This window comes from Oncorhynchus tshawytscha, linkage group LG01, assembly GCF_018296145.1.
Source record: "Oncorhynchus tshawytscha isolate Ot180627B linkage group LG01, Otsh_v2.0, whole genome shotgun sequence".
In the NCBI taxonomy this organism is placed as follows: domain Eukaryota; kingdom Metazoa; phylum Chordata; class Actinopteri; order Salmoniformes; family Salmonidae; genus Oncorhynchus; species Oncorhynchus tshawytscha.
The window spans coordinates 45529753-45548641 of record NC_056429.1 but is presented as its reverse complement, the minus strand read 5'-3'; the positions used below and the strand labels follow the sequence as shown (position 1 = coordinate 45548641).

General features: G+C 43.4%; 1 protein-coding gene across 2 annotated transcripts in view; it reads left to right on the top strand.

Annotated features, from left to right (window-relative positions):
- Positions 1 to 18889, top strand: part of LOC112251230 (potassium voltage-gated channel subfamily C member 1) — a 129292-nt gene that overhangs the window by 71130 nt on the left and 39273 nt on the right. For both annotated transcript variants that reach the window (XM_042321860.1, XM_042321870.1), the window contains exon 3: positions 16868 to 17071. In XM_042321860.1, the coding sequence (XP_042177794.1) occupies positions 16868 to 17071 (204 nt within the window). The remainder of the gene's footprint in view (positions 1 to 16867; positions 17072 to 18889) is intronic.

Here is an 18889-nt window from a genome sequence, read left to right as displayed (position 1 = left end):
CAGACTAAATAACTTTTTTGCCCGCTTTGAGGACAATACAGTGCCACTGACACGGCCCGCAACCAAAACCTGCGGACTCTCCTTCACTGCAGCCGACGTGAGTGAAACATTTAAACGTGTTAACCCTCGCTTGTTAACCCCCCCTCCTTATCCCAGTCTGCTGTTCCCACATGCTTCAAGAGGGCCACCATTGTCCCTGTTCCCAAGAAAGCTAAGGAAACTGAGCTAAACGAATACTGCCCCGTAGCACTCACTTCCGTCATCATGAAGTGCTTTAAGAGACTAGTCAAGGACCATATCACCTCCAACCTAACTCCACCCTAACTGACACCCTAGACCCACTCCAATTTGATTACCGCCCAAATAGGTCCACAGACGACACAATTGCAACCACACTGCACATTGCTCTAACCCATCTGGACAAGAGGAATACCTATGTGAGAATGCTGTTCATCGACTACAGCTCAGCATTTAACACCATAGTACCCTCCAAACTCGTCATCAAGCTCGAGACCCTGGGTCTCGACCCCGCCCTGTGCAACTGGGTACTGGACTTCCTGACCGGCCGCCCCCAGGTGGTGAGGGTAGGTAACAACATCTCCACCCCGCTGATCCTCAACACTGGGGCCCCACAAGGGTGCGTTCTGAGCCCTCTCCTGTACTCCCTGTTCACCCACGACTGCGTGGCCATGCACGCCTCCAACTCAATCATCAAGTTTGCGGACGACACTACAGGGATAGGCTTGATTACCAACAACGACGAGACGGCCTACAGGGAGGAGGTGAGGGCCCTCAGAGTGTGGTGTCAGGAAAATAACCTCACACTCAACGTCAACAAAGGAGATGATTGTGGACTTCAGGAAACAGCAGAGGGAGCACCCCCCTATCCACATCGACGGGACCATAGTGGAGAGGGTAGTAAGTTTTAAGTTCCTCGGCGTACACATCACGGACAAACTGAATTGGTCCACCCACACAGACAGCGTCGTGAAGAAGGCTCAGCAGCGCCTCTTCAACCTCAGGAGGCTGAAGAAATTTGGCTTGTCACCAAAAGCACTCACAAACTTCTACAGATGCACAATCGAGAGCATCCTGTCGGGCTGTATCACCGCCTGGTACTGCTCCGCCCACAAGCGTAAGGCTCTCCATCACCGGGGGCAAACTACCTGCCCTCCAGGACACCTACACCACCCGATGTCACAGGAAGGCATAAAGATCATCAAGGACAACAACCACCCGAGCCACTGCCTGGTCACCCCGCTATCATCCAGAAGGCGAGGTCAGTACAGGTGCATCAAAGCAGGGACCGAGAGACTGAAAAACAGCTTCTATCTCAAGGCCATCAGACTGTTAAACAGCCACCACTAACATTGAGTGGCTGCTGCCAACACACTGACTCACTTCAGCCACTTTAATGATGGAAATTGATGTAAAAATATATCACTAACGACTTTAAAAGATGCTACTTAATAAAATGTTTACATACCCTACATTACTCATCTCATATGTATATACTGTACTCTATATCATCTACTGCATCTTTATGTAATACATGTATCACTAGCCACTTTAAACTATGCCACTTTGTTTACATACCCTACATTACTCATCTCATATGTATATACTGTACTCGATACCATCTACTGCATCTTGCCTATGCCGTTCTGTACCATCACTCATTCATATATCTTTATGTACATATTCTTTATCCCTTTACACTTGTGTGTATACGGTAGTAGTTTTGGAAATGTTAGGTTAGATTACTCGTTGGTTATTACTGCATTGTCGGAACTAGAAGCACAAGCATTTCGCTACACTCGCATTAACATCTGCTAACCACGTGTATGTGACAAATAACATTTGATTTGATAGATGCCTGGGCACACATATTTACATGTGTAGCATGTGACAATAACATGATCATATCAAGGATAGCATCACAAATGAACACAAATACCACTTGAAGCTTGAGGTAGTAGTTTTGGAAATGTTAGGTTAGATTACTCGTTGGTTATTACTGCATTGTCGGAACTAGAAGCACAAGCATTTCGCTACACTCGCATTAACATCTGCTAACCACGTGTATGTGACAAATAACATTTGATTTGATAGATGCCTGGGCACACATATTTACATGTGTAGCATGTGACAATAACATGATCATATCAAGGATAGCATCACAAATGAACACAAATACCACTTGAAGCTTGATGATGAGTTGATCATTTGAATCAACTGTGCAGTGCTAAGGCAACAACAAAAGAGAACCACTGCTCTTCATATGTTGACAGGCTTTCATAGCTCTCTTTATCCGAGGACAGAAAACCTCACAAGAAACAGACTTCATTATAGTCAAATTACACCGTGCTGAATATTATGTTTATATTATCTCCGTTCTCACTTCTAGGGACAAGAACTACACAAAAGTACCTGCCCTATCCAGAATAGCCTACCGTAATTGCTGGACTATTAAGCGCACCTGAATATAAACCGCACCCACTGAATTATTAAAAAATATGTATTTTGTACATAAATAAGCCGCACATGTCTATAAGCCGCAGGTGAAACAAATGAACTTTACACAGCCTTTAAACGAAACACGGCTTGTAACAAAAATTAAACAGTGGCCTACCAAGAAAGTCATTGGTCACTATCTTCCTCCTCCTGTGCACTGAAACCACTGAAGCCATCTCCTTCGGTGTCGGAGTTGAATAGCCTCAGAATTGCTTCATCCGATGTTGGATCATTTTCATTGTTGCTCTCGTCACTTTCATCCGGAGGCAAATACCCCGCTGAGCTCATGCTGCCCCTTCAACACGCAGCAGTCCAGCCTTTCGAAACCCATTGATGATAGTGGATTTTTTGACAATGCTCCACGCTGTCAGGACCCACTGGCAGACTTGACCATAAGTTGCTCTTCGCATGCGGCCCGTTTTAGTGAAGGATTTCTCCCCACTTGTCATCCAAGCCTCCCACTGAACAAGGAGCGCCACCTTAAATGCACGATTTACACTGATGTCGAGTGGCTGCAAATACTTTGGGCCATCTGCTTTTCTTCCCTCTGAAAGCTGTTGTTGTCTTTTTGCACTGAGTCAGTTCCTCACGCTGCTTTCCAACGTCTTATCATCGACTCATTAAGGCCAAGCTCCCGTGCAGCAGCTCTATTTCCTTTTCCAACAGCCAGATCGATCGCCTTCAACTTGAAAGCTGCATCATATGCATTTCTCAGTGTCTTTGCCATGATGAGGTTGTCCTCTGACAAATCAACTGTAAATTTCGGTGTTCCTCAAGGTTCCGTTTTAGGACCACTATTGTTTTCACTATATATTTTACCTCTTGGGGATGTTATTCGAAAACATAATGTTAACTTTCACTGCTATGCGGATGACACACAGCTGTACATTTCAATGAAACATGGTGAAGCCCCAAAATTGCCCTTGCTAGAAGCATGTGTTTCAGACATAAGGAAGTGGATGGCTGCAAACTTTCTACTTTTAAACTCGGACAAAACAGAGATGCTTGTTCTAGGTCCCAAGAAACAAAGAGATCTTCTGTTGAATCTGACATTTAATCTTAATGGTTGTAAAGTCGTCTCAAATAAAACTGTGAAGGACCTCGGCATTACTCTGGACCCTGATCTCTCTTTTGAAGAACATATCAAGACCATTTCAAGGACAGCTTTTTTCCATCTACGTAACATTGCAAAAATCAGAAACTTTCTGTCCAAAAATGATGCAGAAAAATTAATCCATGCTTTTGTCACTTCTAGGTTAGACTACTGCAATGCTCTACTTTCCGGCTACCCGGATAAAGCACTAAATAAACTTCAGTTGGTGGTAAATACGGCTGCTAGAATCCTGACTAGAACCAAAAAATTTGATCATATTACTCCAGTGCTAGCCTCTCTACACTGGCTTCCTGTCAAAGCAAGGGCTGATTTCAAGGTTTTACTGCTAACCTACAAAGCATTACATGGGCTTGCTCCTACCTATCTCTCTGATTTGGTCCTGCCGTACATACCTACACGTACGCTACGGTCACAAGACGCAGGCCTCCTAATTGTCCCTAGAATTTCTAAGCAAACAGCTGGAGGCAGGGCTTTCTCCTATAGAGCTCCATTTTTATGGAACGGTCTGCCTACCCATGTCAGAGACACAAACTCGGTCTCAACCTTTAAGTCTTTACTGAAGACTCATCTCTTCAGTGGGTCATATGATTGAGTGTAGTCTGGCCCAGGAGTGGGAAGGTGAACGGAAAGGCTCTGGAGCAACGAACCGCCCTTGCTGTCTCTGCCTGGCCGGTTCCCCTCTTTCCACTGGGATTCTCTGCCTCTAACCCTATTACAGGGGCTGAGTCACTGGCTTACTGGGGCTCTCTCATGCCGTCCCTGGAAGGGGTGCGTCACCTGAGTGGGTTGATTCACTGATGTGGTCATCCTGTCTGGGTTGGCGCCCCCCTTGGGTTGTGCCATGGCGGAGATCATTGTGGGCTATACTCGGCCCTGTCTCAGGATGGTAAGCTGGTGGTTGAAGATATCCCTCTAGTGGTGTGGGGGCTCTGCTTTGGCAAAAATCCTTCCTGTTTGGCCCTGTCCAGGGGTGTCCTCGGATGGGTCCACAGTGTCTCCTGACCCCTCCTGTCTCAGCCTCCAGTATTTATGCTGCAGTCGTTTATGTGTCGGGGGCTAGGGTCAGTTTGTTATATCTGGAGTACTTCTCCTGTCCTATTCGGTGTCCTGTGTGAATCTAAATGTGCGTTCTCTAATTCTCTCCTTCTCTCTCTCGGAGGACCTGAGCCCTAGGACCATGCCCCAGGATTACCTGACATGATGACTCCTTGCTGTCCCCAGTCCACCTGGCCGTGCTGCTGCTCCAGTTTCAACTGTTCTGCCTTCTTATTATTCGAACATGCTGATCATTTATGAACATTTGAACATCTTGGCCATGTTCTGTTATAATCTCCACCCGGCACAGCCAGAAGAGGACTGGCCACCCACATATGCTCTCTCTAATTCTCTCTTTTTTTTCTCTCTCTCGGAGGACCTGAGCCCTAGGACCATGCCCCAGGACTACCTGACATGATGACTCCTTGCTGTCCCCAGTCCATCTGACCGTGCTGCTGCTCCAGTTTCAACTGTTCTGCCTTATTATTATAAGACCATGCTGGTCATTTATGAACATTTGAACATCTTGGCCATGTTCTGTTATAATCTCCACCCGGCACAGCCAGAAGAGGACTGGCCACCCCACATAGCCTGGTTCCTCTCTAGGTTTCTTCCTAGGTTTTGGCCTTTCTAGGGAGTTTTTCCTAGCCACCGTGCTTCTACACCTGCATTGCTTGCTGATTGGGGTTTTAGGCTGGGTTTCTGTACAGCACTTTGAGATATCACCTGATGTACGAAGGGCTATATAAATAAATTTGATTTGATTTGATGAGGGTTACAAAATTACTACCGCAATCAGAATGATGGGAAGTTTGAGCGCGCTCGATTTACGTCACATTATGTGACGGTGCTCAGTTTTTTGGCGGCATGAATCTTGTGAAAGCGGGAAAAATCCATAAATTAGCCGCGTCATTGTATAAACCGCGAGGTTCAAAGCGTGGGAATAAAGTAGCGGCTTATAGTCCGGAAATTACGGTACTCACTTTGACAGTTGGGGCTGCTGTCCTTTCACCCTCCTCCAAGGCTGTTAGCTAGCTACCTACAAATGCATTTGAAGGTTTTACAGTGATAAATCCATCAAGATAGCTAGCTAATATGAAGTTAGGTAACGTTAGCTGGTGATATTTAATTCACTTGGCCTGCAATCTATACAGTATATGAAGTTAACTAGCTAGCTCATTTAGCAGCTCATTTGAGTTAGCCTGCACAGTAACGTTAGCTAGTTAGCAAATAATACATCGTTGTTGTTTTTTTACATTTTCGAAATGTATTTACTTACTTGAATAGGTTCTCCCATACATGTGGACAATTGGAAACAGGGCAGCAAAGTTTATTTGTCACCAGAGCATTTTAGAGGATATTACTATTGAACTATCTACCCATTTAATAACCAGACCTTCATACAAACTTGCTATGCTGAATTCTTGACGTACAATTGAGCATGTTGCCATATGCTGCCAGCACGCCCACAAGAAGGTCACAATGGGCGGCCTAAGCAGAATGCTGCAATTTGCCGCTATCTAGTGTACATGCACCGCTGACCAGACCGCTCGCATGTGCCATCGCATACACGCATGTTGATTTTGTCCAACCACACCAGACGCGATCAGGACACACAGGTTGAAATATCAAAATAAACTCTGAACCAACTATATTGATTTGGGGACAGGTCGAAAATCATTCAACTTTTGTGGCAATTTAGCTAGCTCGCTAATTTGTCCTGGGATAAAAACATTGGGTTATTTTTACCTGAAATGCACAGGGTAGTCTACTCAATTAATTACAGATAAAATGATAAACCGAGTTTGTTTCTAGTAATCTCTCCTCCTTCAGGCTTCTTGTTCTTTGTACTTTACTTCTGATTCCAAATTATTTTAAAACTAAATCAGGGTTGGGACTGACTCATATTAACGTGAGGAGTCTGATGCTGAAAATGGACATGATAAAAGTTTAGGTTCACACTGCTGACCCAGATGTCGTAGTTCAATCCGAAACCTGGTTTAAGAAATCTGTTCTAAATCAGTCTATAGGCTTGGATGGTTATAATGTTTATCGATGTGACCAACAAAGTAAGGGGGAAGTATAGCCATCTATATTAGACAGATATGTGGTTACTGAACTAAGGAGTTTTTAGCATTGAAACTGCAGTTAATCGAAAGCTGTGAACTTAGATGTAATAGGATGCTATAGACCTCCATCTGCAAAAGTAGAATCCCTGGATTCTCTGGCTGAACTGATGCGTGGTTGGGGGGAAAATTAAATGGTCCTCATGGGCGATTTAAACTGGGACTGATTATGTCCAAACTGTGACGCAATAAGAGGACTGTGCAATACACTGAATTTTACTCAAATTATAAATGCAGTCACAGTTGCATTAGATACACCAAAATCCCCAAAGTGCAACCTCTTTCATAGTCAAACCAAATTTTACACGGTTCTGTGAGCAGGCATTCCTGCATGAACTTTATGCATGCAGCTTCGATTGGATTGCGTTTATTCCAGACATCGAAAAAGCATTCTCCTATTTTCATTCCATGTTTTATACTATCTGTGATAAACACACCCCTTTCAAAAAGTATCGGGTAAGAGGTAGAGACACGTTTATCTGATTTGAACCATAAACAAAATACACAATGGGCCAAAGCTAGAAAGGGTAATTCCCAGGCTGAATTGCAGTTATTCAGGGAATTGAGAAATAAGTGCACCTTGTTAATACGGAAATACAAATCTAGCTTCTATTACGAATCTACCAAGGCAAACCTCAATAACCCGACGAAATGATGGAAAACCATTAAATCCATGAATGCTAACACAAACTCCTCTGGTCTGACCTCAAATTCAATGGACGTGATCGACAAGAATAAGCCGCTTGAAATGTTTAATGAGCATTTTGCTAAACCTGGGCATTTTATTTGATAATGAACTCCATCCTAACATCTCGAATGAGGCTGTGAATGAAACTGCCGGATGCCGGCCTATGGTTCATCTATTTCATTTAACCAAGATTGAGCTTTTAGAAGTTGTAAAGGCACTCAAATCTATTGATATTAAGAAAGTGGCTGGCCCTGATGAAATAAAGCCATATTTTCAGAGAGCATTGCTGTATTGCATTTATATATTAAATATTTAATTGGCGTGTAATACCATTCCAAAAGTCTGGAAAACCGCCTATGTCATGCCTTTACATAAGGGTGGAGATCCGTCCCAGTTGGATAACTATCATTCCATATCTAAACTGTCTGCACTGGCAAAAGTTTTGGAAAACCTGGTAAACTCACAGTTGAAAGACTTTCTTTACAATAACTCAGTTTCATCTCAATTCCAGTCGGGTTTTAGAGCCAAGCATAGTACAATTACTGCAGTAAGTAAGGTTGTAGGTGATATTCTAGATGCTCAGGACAAGAAAAAGCAGTGTGTTTCACTTTTTATTGATTTATCGAAGGCCTTCGACACTGTTGACCATGCCCTGCTGTTGTATAGACTAAAAATGTTGGTTTAAGTGTTGATGCATTAGACTGGTTCCAAAACTACCTTTCTGACAGAACACAGTGTGTAGCACAGGAGGGTATGAAATCTGAGTTTCGAAGGCTTACAAAAGGAGTTCTCCAGGGCTCAATTTTAGGTTTGATCCTTTTTACACTGTATATAAATAACATAGGGAAGACTGTTGACTCTGCAAATCTCCATCTGTATGCTGATGACACAATTATTTAGCGCATCTAATATTGAGAAGGCTGTTCAGGACTTACAGTTGGCTTTTGACGTTATTCAAAGGCAGCTTTTTGAATTGAAACTTGTGCTTAATGCAAGGAAAACAACATGTATGGGTTTCTCTTCCCTGAAAGTAAACAGATGGAGTCACTTGCAGATTTTAACAATAAAAGGCCAGCAAATTGATAGGGGCACCTCTTATAAGTATCTATGGATTTGGTTAGATGAAAAGTTGAATTTTAAACAGCACATTGATAACCACGAAACTGAGGTTGAAATTGGATTTCTATTTTAGGAACACATCTTGCTTTTCAATGTTAGTCAGAAAGGATCATGTTCAAAGCACTTTTTTAAAATCAGTGCTAGATTATTGTGATATTATCTAATTGCAGGCCTCAGCAAGTACCTTAAACTCTGGACACAGTGTATCATGGTGTTTTAAGATGTATTACAAACACTACATTAGATCACGCATCACTGTGATTTGTATGCTATGGTGCAATGGACCTCTCTCTCCACCAGGAGGCTAAAGCACTGGTACACCTTTCATCCCATTCATCCTAGATTAAAGTTAGGGGAGGTTACTGTCCTTGCCTGTTTTTAAGACTCTGATCGACGACACTGTTTGTGATAGCTGTAGTTGTTTCTAATCTTCAATTGTATCTGTAATTTGTGACACTGTCTTTTGTGTGTATTTAGTATTTTTCTGTAATATCTTATGTACACGCTGCTATTTCCCTGTTTTGCCTTTTTAACCTCAATGGGTCTTACCTGGTTAAATAAAAGGTTAAATAAATACAAATAAATAGTCTAGGACTAAGCTTAATATGTGTCTAGGAAACCGGCCTCTGAAGTCTAAGGCCGTGTCCGAATACCCATAAATAGTCCTAAATAGTAGGTCTTTTGATTTTGTGAAAAAATAAAGTTTTATATAGGGATGCACGATATATCAGTAAGCATGTCAGAATCGGCCGATATTAGCTAAAAATGCCTACATCAGCCCGATGTCTAGTTTAACGCCGATGTGCAAAACCAATGTCAAAGCTGACGTGCATACCTATATAACGTAGGTAGATGATGTAATGACGCCACGAAGAATTTAGTGCTACATGTGCAACACAGCATTCCTAACCTAGCCCACAATGTCTGCTGTGTGGATCGAGCAGTCAACAAGTCAAGCAGTCATTTGAAGGAGTAAGAACATTTCAGTGAGACAACTCAAAGGCGAAATCCATTAACGCCAAGATAATGGTATTCATTGCCCTTGACAATCAACCGTTCTCTGTCGTGGATGATGTTGGCTTTTGCAGACTGGTCGAGCACCGGTACACACTACCAAGTAGGTGCAATTTTTCCAGATGTTGCCCTACCGGATTTACACACTGTTGTTGAAACTCACATTCATGAGCTACTTGCTACTTGCTAGAAATAAGCTCAACTGCATTTGCAGCAGACGTGATAACTTGTCATGGCATTGAAACGCCTGCTCAACAAAAATGCCAACACAGACCGTTGAATTAACTTGGAAAAGTATTCTACTAGAGGCCGTGAACAAGCGATTCTGTGACATTCTCTCTTAGCCTCTACTGTGTCGCCACCATGCTTGATGCTAGGTTCAAGGACCGCTACTTTGATGCAGACAAGAAACAGGGTTTACGTGAAATGTTACAGACACAGCGGGACAAGATGGAAACGGACACAGTGACAGTTCGCCACGAGGAAGAGAGGCCACGGACAGACAGAGCTGAAACTTCACTGCTGGACATTTATGATGAAATCCTGGTTGAGACTGAACAAAGGAACAACGAAACAGCACAGCAAGTAAGTGAAAGAAATAGGTTTTGATTATGTTTTACTGGTAATGGGGACATACGTAAAGGCCAACAAAATAACTTTTTGGTCAGTGTGGTGTGTGCGTGTGTGTGTTTCAACTATTTAACTACTAGAATGATTAAAAGGCAGCTAAAATTTTAAATATCAGTTATTGGCATCGTTTTTCTTTGGCAAGGAGCACATCGGGTATCGACCAAAAATGTAATATCAGTGCATCCCTAGTTTTATACTATGTGAAATTTCAAAAATCAATTGTACATTAAATGCCGGATGTCACACGCATTTTGGCTTTTTTTCCTAGTAGAATTCTCTGCACACTATTGAGGAAGAGAATAGTCTTTTCACACCCATGTGTGTTCGACAACAGCTGAAAATTAACTAATAGAAATTAGAGAACGAGAAAGTAAGTAAGTTATATACAGGGTCAGTACCAATAGCATATTTACAATGAAAAATGTAGCCTGACATGTTGCTTTTGTATTGTTTTGAAATGTCCCAACAGTCTATGCTGCTGAGAAGAGCAGAGCTACCTCCCCGAGTGCATCTGGTCTCCATGTTGCCTCCACACAATAGTTAGTCAGATGTACTAAACCTGCCATCAAAAACAACAGCATCAAGGAAGATAAAATATGGCCTTTTCTTTTTTCTAATATGCTGTCAAATGGTGTGTGGCTGTATCCTAATGCAGGTATAAACAGGCAAATACAACCGATATTTACAGATTCATCCAGAATATCAGTGTTCTAACATGTAGCTATTTGGACATGAGCGAGAGAAAGGTACGAAGAGGTAAGGAGGGACAGACTGTATAGTGATCTTCGAACTTCAGTTTTGTAGTTGGTAGAGTGAGTGATCTTCATGAAGCCTCTTACTTTAATGAATCTTTGACCTCTTAATGTTCCGATGCCCCCTGGCTCCACTACCAGGTGTTGCCACGGCATCGTGTGATAAAGCCTGTTTGAACACACATGGTCTTGTTTTGAACGCTTTTGTATAAAATGCAGTACGACAGGATATTTCTTAACGCAGCTCTTTATTAGCTAGTTAAAAGTGACATGTTCACGTATCTCATACAATGATCAACTGACCATGACCTCACCACCTGGGTGGTCTTAACCAATCATAGCGCAGTATGATACTGCGGTAAAATGCATCCAATTACAATTCACTATGTTTACACATATGGATATTACATCACTTTTCTTTTATAAAAAAATAAAAAAATAAATCATATTCTAAGCGGTTCTTTTGAATACATGCTCTGTAGTTTGAACTCAAGGTAAGTAACAATTTATACTGCTTACTGCACCAACTGAATCAACATAAGACTCCGAAACAAAACATTCAGCATACTGTTACTTTTAGAACAAAGGATTCTCAGCAACTCAGCTTTCTCGGTAGCAATAACATCTTAAACAAATACAATACCAAGCAATACCAAATACCAAAGCATTTCAAGTCAACTTTTCAATAACAAGTTTACAGTCTAACTGTTTTAGGGCAGCGATCTGCCTACACCTTTTGACATTTCACAGGTCTAGGACAGCTCTGGGCTTGACCTCTCTTCCTGACCTTGTGTGATATGATGCTGAGCATGCTTCTGTGTCAGTCAACAGTTCTTGTGGTGTTGCAGGTAAGTATGGTATATGTTGTGTTGTGTGTGTGTTTAGTCCATCACTTTCTCTTTCAGGAGAAAAGTTCACCTCGTCAGTGTATTGTTCTTTTGTGTTCATTAGGTGACGACGATTGCAGTGTGATCCTTCTGCGGTGTGGACGTGATATGAATGTTCAGTGTCAACTGGCTGGATGACGACTGCTGGTTTCCAGAGGCCATGCTCCTGGATTCTAACTGACTGTGGTCTAGCTGACCTGTCATAGTATCGCTTTTGTTGTTGTTGTCTCTGTGCACGTTTTTCATGCATTTCCTTGTAGCCTACGACCTCAGGTTGCAGCTGCTGGTTGGTGCTGGGAAGGACTGAGCGAAGTCTGTGGCTCATCAACAGCTGGGCTGGTGATTTGAGGTTGTCAACTGGAGTGTTGAGGTAGGGGTCTCTTGTCTGCGTTTGCTTTGTCCATGAGTGATTTAGCAATCTGCACAGATTTTTCGGCAAGGCCATTACTTTGAGGGTAATGTGGGCTTGTGATGACGTGTGAACTTCCATGCTTTTGTGAAGGATTAAAACTCATTGTATTTGTAACCGGGGCCGTTGTCAGATATTAAAGTCTCTACAATGCCATGCCTGGCAAAAAATTGCTTTCAGCTTGTGTATCACAGCTGCAGATGTGGTGCAGATTGGCCCTGGTTCAATCGTGATCAAGTCTTTCACTTTCTGGAAAGCAATGTCGTGTTGCTTGTCCCAGAGAAACTCACTGGACTGCTTTAGCAGCTGACGCCGGGGTGCCTTAGCATTGGAGAGGCTGGGAGCGAACTTGGCTAAGTAGTTGACCATACCAAGCACTGTTTCCAGCTTTGCACGGTTCTTTGGTGGCTCCATTTTTTTTTATGGCTGAGATCTTCTATGGATCTGTCTTGATTCCATTCGCTGTGAGAAGATGTCCGAAATAGCTGACCTCTGTAGCGCCGACTGTGCTCTTCTCGGGGTTAAGCCGGACCCCTCTCTCGAGGGACCTTTGCAGCATCGCACGGAAGTTTCTGTCGTGTTCCTCTTTGGTTCGACCATAGACAAGGATGCCATCCACAGTTGCCCCAACTCCATCTAGGCCTTTGTACACTTTGCAGATCTTTCGCTGAAACTTGTCTTGGGCTGAGATAATCCCAAAATGCAGGCGACGGAACCTGTACCGTCCAAATGATGTGTTGAACGTTGTGAGCTTAGATGACTCTTCTGTGAGCTTGATAGCCTAGTAGCCTGATCTGGCGTCCATGACACTGAAGTAGCGTGCTCCCGCTAGCTTGTGTGTGATTCCATCTAGCGTCAGTAAAGGGTAATGGGGGCGTTTGATAGCCTTGTTCTTGGGTCGAGACATACTTTGAGCTTGCCTGTGCGTGGTTTCTCCACCACCACTAACGTTGGTTCTGTAACCTTGGTGACTATGTCAGATTGCTCCATGCTCTACACCTCTTTCCTCAGACGGGCGCTGAGAGCAAGGGGAATCTTTCTCGGTGGGTAGACCACAGGGGTTGCTTCTGGGTCAAGGTGAATGGTACATTCTCTGGGGAATAATCTTATTCCTGTAAAAACATCAGCAAACAGTCTGTCTCTACTGGTGCTGTCACTGATAATTTAATTTAATTTTACCTTTATTTTACTAGGCAAGTCAGTTAAGAACAAATTCTTATTTTCAATGACGGCCTAGGAACAGTGGGTTAACTGCCTGTTCAGGGGCAGAATGACAGATTTGTACCTTGTCAGCTCGGGGATTCGAACTTGCAACCTTTCGGTTACTAGTCCAATGCTCTAACCACATAAAACTAGCTTGACGAGGTCCATGTCTAAACATGCTTTAAGACCTAGCACTGCAGGTGCTCTAGTGTCAACAATGTAAAAGTCCAACATCTTGTCACTTTCCTCGTATTTGCATTTGAAAGTGCATGTGCCTTTTACTGGGAGCTGTTCACCAACATAACCAGTCAGTCTGCGCCTGATGAGCTGTAGCTCTCAGATGTCAAGCTGCGGTACTTATTCAGAGGAATAATGTTTACTTGTGCACCAATGTCTAGTTTGAACTTTAGTTCAGTGCCTTGTGTTCCTATCTCAATGTCAGCAAAGGCTTGTTCTGTCTCTGATATTCGATTTTTCTGTGTCACTGAATCAATAAACAGTTCATCAGCATTTTTCTCTTTAATTGACATTATCTTCACTCACTGTGTGCACTGTTTTTCCACGGTAAGCTCAGTACACTTTTGCAAAGTGACTCCATTTTCCACATTTTGTACACTGTTTTGCCTTTAGCTGGGCAATTTCCCTGTTGGCCATGCACTTTGTATCCACAGCATCCACATGTTTTGAGTCTGTGTCACTCTGTTTTTGGAGTTATGTCTCTCTACGTTCTGAGGCGCGCTCTCTGTGCACCGGAGGTATGCTTTGATGTCTGCGCGCACTGCTTGTTCACGTGATGCGCTCTTGCTGCCGCGCGAAACGGTTTTCATCTGAGCCAGTGCTAGCTCGTGAGATCTGGCTATGTCCGGCGTTAGCTCAGACCCAATATTCAAAAGTTTCTCTCTCATTGACGGTGAGTAATCTTACTCGCGGTTTGCATAATCACAGCCTTTCACAAGCAGACGCAGCTCAGTCACAAACTTTTCAGACGATTCGCTAACTCCCTGTACTTTCTCATGGCATTTGTACCTAGCGAAAATCATATTGGTCTTCGGCACAACATATGCTTCAAAACGATCGTAGTATGTTTTCAGTACCTTTGATTCAGCCTCGGTAAGTGTCCATGTTGTAAATATCTCCCTTTTTCACCGATACAGAGGAGCAGGTAGCTGAACTTTTCCTCTTCTCTTTCCCTCAGAGGACCCGCGAACATTAGCTCCACATGCTGTTTGAACTTACTCCAAGCATCGGGTAAGTTTGTAGACTCCCAGTCCATTCGAGGTGAAGGAACCCCCACAAAATCCATATTTTAGTCCTTTTACTCTGACACCATGTCTTGTTTTGCACCCAAAATAATAAAATACATGATATTTCTTAACGTAGCTCTTCATTAGCTAGCTATAAATGGTATGTTCACATGTCTCATACCATGATCAACTGACCATGACCTCACCACCTGGGTGGTCTTAAAACTTCTTCAGGATTGGTGGGTCCCCGGCTGGACCTAATGCGACTAGCATGAGGTTGTAAGTAACAAGAACATTTCCCAGGACATAGACATATCTGAAATTGGCAGAAAGCTTTGAATTCTTGTTAATCTAACTGCACTGTCCACTTTACAGTAGCTATTACAGTGAAAGAATACCATGCTATTGCTTGAGAGTGCACAGTTTAGAACATGGAAAGTTATTAATACACAAATTAGGCACATTTGGGCAGTCTTGATACAACATTTTGAACAGAAATGCAATGGTTCAGTGGATCAGTCATACACTTTGCACATACATTGCTTCCATCTAGTGGCCAAAATCTGAATTACACCTGGGCTGGAATAATACATTAAGTCCTTTCTCTTGCATTTCAACAATGATTGTACCAAAATAAATACCAAAGAACGGTTGGTTTTTTCTTTGTATTATCTTTTACCTGATCTATTGTGTTATATTACCCTACATTCCTTTGAAATTTCCACACATTTCAAATGGTACCAAAAATATGCATATCCTTGCTTCAGGGCCTAAGCTACAGACAGTTTTCAAGGCGAAAATTGAAATAAATGGGCGAATTCCTATTAACCAATCATACGGCGGTACGGTGGTAAAATGCATCCAATTACAATTCAGTATGTTTACACATTAATATTACACACACATGCTCACACACACTCGCTCAATGACATATACTGTACACATACTCACATATACACACACACACACACCTCTCTCCCTCTCTCACCACTTTCCCTCTCTCTGTAATATGCTATTTACTGAATTTCTCTCTCTCGCTGTCTCTCTGTGTGTCATTGTAAGATTTGGCCCGCTGGGTTATTTCTGTAAATTGTTGAGCAGTAACTCAAGTCTAATTAGATTTGACAGCTGTGTCGGAAACTATAAGCACAAGTTACCCCGCAGCATCTCACCGCGAGTGTGTGTGTGTTTGTACGAGTGCGCATGTATGTGAGTATCTACACTCTGTTGTATCTCTCAGTTCCCCTTCTCTTTCTCGCCCTCCCCCTTCTCTCTTTCTCTCACTCTCCCTCTCTCTCTCTTTTGTAATGTGTGTGTTAATGTAATGATGCTCAACTCAGTGTGTGCTTGTGTGTGTGTGTGGACCTGGAGACGCTGGGCTCCTGCCTCCTCTCCTCCACTGCAGTGTTTTGGTCACATGATAAGCTGGGCTATCACAGGACACTGATGTTCTTCTCCCCCCTCTTTGCCTCCTTTCCTTCTTCTCGCCTCACCGTCTTCACCATGTACCACCCGCACTCTCACTTTTAACAATCTCATCTCGTCTTATATTAATTTAACCCTCTATCTTCCTACCCCTCTCTCGTTCTCACACATCACCCTCCTCTATGTCTCCTTCTTCGTTCCTGTCCTTCTCTACTTCCTTGTTCTTATTATCTCACCTTAAATCTAATTGATCTTGTTGTCATACCTTTCCCCACCCCCCCTTTTCCTGCTACTTATTTATTTCTCTGCCTTCTCTCCTCTCCATTTATCCCCCTCTTCTTACACATTCTTCCTCCTCCCCTTCTACTCTTTCTACCTCTTCACTTTATCTCTCCTGCCTTCCACATATTTTCTCTCTTTCGCCTCTCCATCCATTTACCTCTCCCTTTATCTCTCTCCCACCCTTCTCCTTCCCCCATTCCTTACACCCCACCCATTCACCTTATCTTTCTTCTTTCCTACTAATTTCTCCCTCTGTCCCTCCCTACCCTTTCTTCCCTCTCCCACCTCCCCACCCTTCTCTGTCGACCCTCCTTACCTTTTCTTACATGCCTCCTTGTCTCCCCCTCCCTCTGACCCATCCCCCTATCTTTCTCCTCCTTCCCCTCTCTCCCCCCTCTTCTTCCCCCTCCTCCTCTCCCCTCCAGATTCCAAGCAGAATGGCGATGCGGCCAATGCAGCCCTGGCTAATGAAGACTGCCCCACCATAGACATGGTGCTTGGGGAGGAGAGGAGTCCTGCTGCTGGGGGTCTGGGCACCGGCGGGAGCCGTGAGCGCTATCCCCATGACCGCGCCTGCTTCCTCCTCAGTACCGGAGAGTTCCGTGCTACAGACGGCAACGTGAGGAAAGGTATGCCCAGGACAGGGTCAGGGCCGGGGTCAGAGTCAGGGGCTGCGCTCCGCCATACCCAAGGGTTCAGTAGCTCGACACTCAGCAGCTCAACACTCACTGTGTGCTCATGACACTCCCATACACACATATATACACACACACCAAACGCGTACAGAACTATACACTTCAGAGCTGGTTCAAGTACCTTAGGTCAAATACTTTCATTAAACTTAACAGTATTTGAGGTGCGTTTGATTCAGCTTTTTGTTTGCTTTTGGAACTATTCCATTGGTTCCATCGTACCAGGCAAATGTAATCAAGTGCATCTCTTGGAATTATTTGACTTCCAATTCACACATACATAAACACACACACACACACTACGGAAACACTAGGTATTGCCCTACCACCTCTCCCCTGACCCCTCCCCCTTCTCATATTTCTCATAACCAATCATTTTAACTGACAGTCACAGACCCGCCCACAATATCCACAGGCTGTTTTGAGTCTCACGCTCCAGACATTCCTATATGAACTGGGTTATGACACATTATGGCATAAGTGAAATATCAATGGATTGATATTTTGTTGGACCAGTTCCCACATGCTGTATTCAATTACATTGGCACCCCACGTCTACTACTGTATATGTAAATGTGCTGTGGTGCTTTCTAATGCCGTTCTGGACACGAGTTGTAAATTATCATATAGGTATTATTGCCTGAGTTTGGTACATATCAGTACATATCAATAGTGCTCCATTGTAGCTCAGTTGGTTGAGCATGGTGCTTGCAATGCCTGTATAGTGGGTTCAACCACCCATATGTAAAATTAATGCACACATGACTGTATGTCACTTTGGATAAAAACATCTGCTAAATGGCATTTATTATTATTATTAATTATATTGTTTTTCGACATACATGCACTTACAGGTACTCTATTTCAACCCACCGGTTTAGCTCTGCTTTTTCTTTCTTCAGCTTTAATGCACATTTTCACAGCCTGTTCTGAAATGAGATCTGTACGGAACGATCGCTGACTGAATAGCTATCACACTGCATCTGGCTGTCAATCTGTCTTCTACTGCCTGTAGTCATGCTATCTATCTATCTACACTATATATACAAAAGTATGTGGACACCCATTCAAATGAGTGGATTTGCCTATTTAATAAGTCACACACATTGCTGACAGGTGTATAAAATCGAGCACACAGCCATGCAATCGCCATAGACAAACATTGGCAGTAGACTGTTCTTAATGAAGAGCTCAGTGACTTTCAATGTGGCACAGTCATAGGATGCCACCTTTCCAACAAGTCAGATCGTCAAATTTCTGCCCTGCTAGAGTTGCCTGGTCAACTGTAAGTGCTGTTATTGTGCAGTGGAAACTAGGAGCAAGTGGTAGGCCACACAAGCTCACAGAATGAGACTGCACAGTGCTAAAGAGCATAGCACATAAAAATAGTCTGTCCTCAGTTGCAACACTCACTACGGAGTTCCAAACTGCCTCTGGAAGCAACGTCAGCACAAGAACTGTTCATTAGGAGCTTCATGAAATGGGTTTCCATGGCCGAGCAGCCGCACACAGGCCTAAGATCACCATGCCAATGCCAAGCGTCGGCTGGAGTGGTGTAAAGCTAGGCATCATTTGACTCTGGAGCAGTGGAAACTCGTTCTCTGGCAGAGGGGCTACCTGCCCATATGCTTAGGAATAATGGTCTGGGGCTGGGGCTGTTTTTCATGGTTCGGGCTAGGCCGCTTCGTTCCAGTGAAGGGAATTCTTAACACTACCCCATACAATGACATTGTAGACGATTCTGTGCTTCCAACT